Raw genomic sequence first — 6,900 nt, 5'->3', positions numbered from 1 at the left:
CACCACGTTCGGTGGGAGCCTGCTGTTCATTTATTTATTTAAATGTGAAATGTGAAACTTGTTTTCTTGAGAGTATTAAAATATTATTTTGCAAAGTTAACCGTTAAAGTATGTAAGAAACAACACCATCAGCCGAATGCTTATACTGAGTTGTCTTTATTTCAGTAGTATTGCAATACAGACTGTTGGGTAGATGTGGAATAATCAAGAATGACAAGTTAGAACAAAACAAATGGTAGCGAGATAGAGAAGACATTTGTGTGTTATACTTATTTCTGTTATGATTTCATTTGAGTTTTATTCTCCAGTGTGTCTGACAAATCTGTTTTTTTAATCCCACAAAGAGCGCCTCCTCTGGTTGACAGGTAACCATCTGGGTGTTTTTGTACAGCTCTGCAGCTTGTTTGTGCCACTGTGGCTCTCTGGCACAGTAATACACTGCATTATCTTTAGGCTGCACATTCTGCCCAGTCAGAGTCACTGTGCTGCTGGAAGAATCTGTAGAAATGCTAAATTTATTTCTTAGTGAATCTTTGTAGTATGTTGTAGATCCAGCTACCTGACCAATCCACTCCAGTCCTTTTTCTGCAGAGTGTCTGATCCAGTGGGTCCAGTAGCCGGTGACAGAATAAGAAACCTGACATCTGATGGCTAGAGGCTGACCAGGCTGCACAGTCACAGAAGCTGGCTGTGTCAGCTGTTCACATTTCATACCTGATGAAGAAATATTTTCAGAAATGAAAAGTAAGGCTTTAAAGAAATTGATTACCTAGGATACATTTTAAAAACTCACCGGCAGCTGCTAGGAACAGGAACAGGGCTGCACAAAACATGTTGACGGATGAAACAGACATACTGTTACCTCCATACTGTGACATTTTATAGCAGACAGGATGGTGTGGGGGGATGGTGCAAGTTTGCATACAATCAAACCTACAGTGTCAGCCTATTAGTACTCAAAATAAATGTTAAACTCTGAAGAAATTTGCAGGTTTATGCATTTAGCATTTTAGAGTTAATGTGAACTGAACATGGTATTAAAATGTATCATATCTTTAATCACTGGTGGGTGTTTTAGCAGTTCTTTTGTAGCCTAACATTAAAAAAGACTTCATATTACATCAAATTCCATTTAAATAAAAATGCTTCTTTTTTTAAACTGATGGTCACGTCGTATCCCAATGATTAAAGATTGTTAAATGTAACTTTAATGTCATTTCTACCTCAATTGCTATTTTCAATAGTTTTATAGTAGTTTACTGATTTTGATACAATCTTATTTTCTATATGTTTAATTTAATTAAAACAGCACTTGTAACCAAATACTATTTCCTTCAGCAATTGAATTTAACATGACGTTTTGCACAGTAGGTGAAAAGCCAAGACAGCCTTGACCCTGGACAGGGCACCAGTCCATTACAGGACACTGTCATATCTAAGGACATTTTGTTAGTTCCAGTTAACATCTGAGGGAAAACTGGAGCACCTGAACATGACCTCTGCATGACCCCCTAGTCTGGATGGGATTTAAATCCATGTCCTTGCTATGAAGGAACAACCACCGCAACGCCATGCTGTTTTCTATAACAAACGTATATTTAATATTGTTTGATAATAGCCACCACCAGACAAATATTTAAATACTTTCTATTCATGAAAGTGGCCTGAAGAGAGTTATACTCTTTCTGCTATTGCTGATTAACAATTTTTTCTAGACGTTATTGCTTGACTTGAAAATAATTTATATGTTATAACCAAAACATCAAAAGAAATGACAGCTTGTTTCTAACAAAGACAGACATAAACAGAGCAAATACAAAATGCAGTTTCAAATAATATTTTTGTTTATTAAAGGAAAAAAGCAACCCAAACCAATCTGGTCCTTTTGAAAAAGTTATTTCCCCCCAAACCTACTAACTGGTTGTAACATTCTTGGTGGCAATAACTTCTATTATGCAATGGGTCTTTTAAATCTGTGAAGGAATTTTAGGCCTCCTTCTTTGCAGTGAAGGTTTAATCAGTTGTAAGTCCAGACTTTTTTTAGGCCGCTCAAAAATCTTCCTTTTATAATTCACATGTGGACTTGCTTGTGGGCTCCAGATCATTACCTTATTGTATAACCCAAGAGTGCTTGAGTTTAAGGTCACAAACCGATTACTGGATATTCTCCTTTAAATCATTCAGCAAGAGAGCAGAATTCATGGTTTTCTAACTACAGCAAGTCCTGAAGCAGTAAAGCAGTCCCAGACCATCACACTACCAACACTGTGGGGTGAATGTCAGTATGATGTTCTTTTATGAAATGCTTTTTCTTTCATCCCAGCTGTAAGAGGAAAAATAGCTTGCAAAAATTTCCACTTACATCTTCCCAATCCACAAAATATTATCTCAAAGGTCTTGGTGAATCATCAGTGTGCCAGCTTTGAGGCAGGTCTTTGTTTAATTTTTGGTCAGCAGTGGTTTCCAGTTGTAGAACTCCCAAAACCTTAGAGATGGATTTGTCAATTCAAGCTTTAACATTAGGGGAGGGATATTTCTACACATCAAGCTTTATGCACATCGCAAATAAAAATCCTCATTTGTGAACATTTTGAATTTGCTCATGTTATCTTTGTCTGATTTAAAAAGTTAGGTTAGTAATCTTAAATGTTAAGAGTGAAAACTCATGGCCCTGAAGAAGAAAGATCATAAGAATGTGTAATATTAATCTGAGAGGTTCTTTACCTTTTTCACAAATGATAGCTAAGTTATTTATTAATGTATTGTTTTCTGTGTTGATTTATTAGTATGGAAAACATGTGGAAACATTTTCAAAAGGTTAACAGAATTCTGTCGAGTTTTCCTCCTATTGGGGTAAAATGCTGATTTCAGATGTTCCTCATTGAGTTTTAGTTTGCCGCTGTCCATTAGGAATTAGTCATTAATGATGTTAGAGCCCGTCTTCTGGTGGTTCTTGGTACAGGTTTGTAGGTTTTTGTACAGCCCTGGGACTTGTTTGTGTCACTGTGGAGTCTTGCACAGTAATACACAGCTGAGTCTTCAGGCTGTAGATTCTGTCCATTCAGAGTCACTGTTTTACTGGAAGCATGTATTGTAATACTGAACTTGTTCTTTAATGAATCCTTGCAGATTGGGGTGCATCCATCACAAGTGTATGCAATGAACTCCAGTTCTTTTCCAGCTGCCTGTCTAATCCAAGCAATCCAGGGATTCCCACTAAACCCCGAATATGTGCAGGACAGTCTGTGGGATTCTCCAGGCCTTTTAACCACTGGTTCAGACTCAGTCAGTGTTTGACCACCAGTACCTGCAGAAACACAGCTCATTATGAATTGAACTCAATGATTCTGCATTTCTCACTTGAAGAAGTTGTGTTAAAAGATATTTGTTCTTACCAGCCCAGTTAGCTGAAAGAATGAAAAAAGCAATGACAACCTCAGGTCGGGTCATTGTAGAAGCCTTTTGTCTCTGCTCAGTCTAGAGTGTGTTTATCACTGATTTACTGCGAGTGATAAACTCTCTTATAAACATGTAAAGATGGAAGGAATTGCTTTGCATCAGTTCCTCCTCTTCAAATAGAAAAACAACCAATCTCACTACATGTATTTCTGCAAAGAATATTTTTAGGTATATAATGAGTTTATTTCAGTTGACAGTATGCATTTTCAGTTCTTTAAAACTTCATTCAGATCTCCACAGGATATTTTATTTATTACGCCATGAACCTTGTCATAGTGCGATAAAAATTAATAATGATTTGTTTTTGTTTTTTGGATTCCAGAGTTATTGTTTATGTGGTTTCTTTTTTGAATGGTAATTCCCTTAAGCGAGCTGGACAAAATGAGACAATGTGTTTTTTAAAGTTCAAGATCAAAACAGGAGTGACTGGGACACTGTTCAGGGCGAGTTTGTTTTGCCTCAAAACATATGTATGTATATATGTACATTTAATCATCATTTTATTATTTGGATATGCCAACTTCACAACCTCATTTCATGGTCTCAATCACAGTTCCAGGAATACAAGACAAACAAACATCTGCAGGAAATCACCTGAAAAGCAAAATGTGATTTTTACCATCAAATTTCATAATTTAATGCCTCTAAAAGACTAATATAGGTGTTTAAGGTATAATACTAAGACCACGGCAATGCCTTGAAAATAAGCAAAAAACCTCCTGTAAAAACATTTCCATATCACATTTACCAATTCAATTACACATCTGCAAGAATATAATAAATAAAAATATTTCTTCTCTTGAACCACCTGTTGACAGAAGCTAAAAGACAAGAAATCACAAACCACAACATTATTTATTGCTTTAACAGGATGCTTTGCATTTGTATGTGTGCTAATGTCACTTCTGCTCTGTGAGGAGTTTTTGTACAGCCTCTCTGCTCACATTGATCACTGTGTCTCTCTCTGGCACAGTAATACACAGCAGACTCCTCTGGTTTCATGGCAGTCTTAGATACACAATATTCTTACTGCTGTGTCTGGTGATTCCTGTACGTCCTTGAACACTGCTGGCATACGCATTGCTTCCATCGTTCCAGATAACACCAATCCACTCCAGTCCTTTCCCTGCAGGCTGTCTGATCCAGTGTGTCCAGTAGCTGATGAGAGAATAAGAGACCTGACAGCTGATGGTCAGACGTTGACCTGGCTGCACAGACAAAGAGGCTAGCTGCATCAGCTGTTCACACTGTACATATGTTGATAAAAATGTGGAATCAATATAGGAGAACCATTGTTATAGTGTGAAGGATAATATTTTTAGTGTGTCAGTGAGACTCACAGGATCCAGCAGCCAGCAGCAGCAGAGCTACAGAGAACATGTTGGTGTGAAAGATGATCCAATCAAAGCTTCGGTTCCTCTGTGACTGACAGCATGAGAGTAACTTTATAGCAGGTTTACTTTACATAATGACAGACCACCCAATCACAGAAGGTTGCATGAAGCTTTATGTGTTTGTTGAAATAGGATAAAGCTACAGTACATACCTCTGAGTTTACTGACAAAACTGTAATATTTCTACTAAGAATTTATGGATACAGAACCTCCTTGGTTTAAATTGCATGTGGTTGAGGTCAGCATATTGTTTTCTCGTACTCGTACTCGTCGTCTTCCACTTATCCGGGACCGGGTCGTGGGGGCAGCAGACTCAGCAGAGACACCCAGACTTCCCTCTCTCCAGACACCTCCTCTGGGGGGAGCCCAAGGCGTTCCCAGGCCAGCTGAGAGACATAGTCCCTCCAGCATGTCCTGGGCTGTCCCCTGGGCCTCCTCTTGGTGGGACGTGCCTGGAACACCTCCCGAGGAAGGCGTCCAGGAGGCATCCGGTATAGATGCCCGAGCCACCTCAACTGGCTCCTCTCAATGTGGAGGAGCAGCGGCTCTACTCCGAGCCCCTCCCGGATGGCCGAGCTCCTCACCCTATCTCTAAGGGAGTGCCCGGCCACCCTACGGAGGAAGCTCATTTCAGCTGCTTGTATCCGGGATCTTATTCTTTCGGTCATGACCCAAAGTTCATGGCCATAGGTGAGCGTAGGCATGTAGACCGACCAGTAAATTGAGAGCTTCGCTTTTCGGCTCAGCTCTCTCTTCACCACAACGGACCAGCACAGCGCCCACATTACTGCGGCAGCTGCACCAATCCGTCCGTCGATCTCCCGCTCCATTCTTCCCTCACTCTCGAACAATACTCCGAGATACTTGAACTCCTCCACTTGAGGCAGGAACTCGCCTCCAACCTGAAGAGGACAAGCCACCCTTTTCCCTTATTGTTTTCTTTCAGCATTTATATCCTCTACATCAGTGATTCCAAACCAGGGGTACTCGTACCCCTAGTTGTACGTGAGCACATTCCATTGTATGTGGAAACATTGATCAAGAACAAGCAATCTCAGTTCTCATTAAAGCTCAGGTAAATGATGAAAACAAATTAAAATTGATATAGTGAGTCTGAACATTATTTTTAAGTATTCTGTTGCTGATTTTTTAGGTTTAAATGTCGATTTATTGGGGACTTATTCTAAACAGCTCCAGTTTTTTTTTACAAAAGTAGGTTTATTATTTATGTTGATTTAGTTTTTATTTAGATTACTTGTTCACTTTCATGACAACAAAGTTATCTTTATGTTTAATTTGGGCTAAACACGTTTGACTGAGAGCAGGGTTTCACAGTTTATTGTATTCATTTTATTAAATCACGTTGTGACTGATTTTTGTCTCTGCGACGTCGCTCTACATTCTATGGCCAAACTTGACAAAAGCTGGACAAAAACACACTCATGCTGTGTCACCAACGCTGACACACTGACGTACATGAGCTTGCACGCAGTAGATCCTGGAAATACGTTTTTTAACTGGATGGTTTTGTGTGGCTGCTGAAGTCAGCTCCGGTGACATGAGCACAATTTAAAATGTTAGCCCTACTAGAGCCGCAAAATACCTCATTTTCGAACCTCCATAATGCAACCACAGAATGCAGCATATTGTTAAAACTTTTTTTTTATTATTATTGACGTATAAACTAATGCTGTATTTTTTTGTTTCACGCAAATTACGCCTCTAATTTTTTTGACTCATTTAAAGTCTGATGTCTGTACAAAATTTCGGGATTATTTTCTCACAATATGAATTTGAGACCATTTTGAACATTTTGCTCTTATGGCTGTTTTTGTTGATTTGAGCAACACTGTAAGACTGACACTGAATTAATTCATGGGGTTTTTATAATTATTAAAACAACAATGTTTAAAGTAATGATGTTTGATGAGAAAATTTCTTCTTTTGTTTTTTTTGGTAATTGCAGCTATTCAAGTAAAAAATCGCTAAACATTAAGTTATTTTTATGTTGTCCGTATATTAATCTCTGTATAAATCGATGCTTTCT

The 6,900-nt window shown here is 38.6% G+C and overlaps 1 gene segment (V, D, J or C); it reads right to left on the bottom strand.

Annotated features, from left to right (window-relative positions):
* Positions 1 to 286: 286 nt before the first annotated feature.
* On the bottom strand, positions 287 to 834 carry LOC124864932. The segment is given in 2 exon segments: positions 287 to 714; positions 794 to 834. Coding segments are annotated over 2 exon segments (468 nt in total).
* Positions 835 to 6,900: the final 6,066 nt, after the last annotated feature.

The sequence above is a fragment of the Girardinichthys multiradiatus genome, chromosome Y (genome assembly GCF_021462225.1).
Source record: "Girardinichthys multiradiatus isolate DD_20200921_A chromosome Y, DD_fGirMul_XY1, whole genome shotgun sequence".
Classification (NCBI taxonomy): domain Eukaryota; kingdom Metazoa; phylum Chordata; class Actinopteri; order Cyprinodontiformes; family Goodeidae; genus Girardinichthys; species Girardinichthys multiradiatus.
The sequence above is the reverse complement of the archived record's forward strand: the minus strand, read 5'-3'. Positions and strand labels throughout refer to the sequence as shown.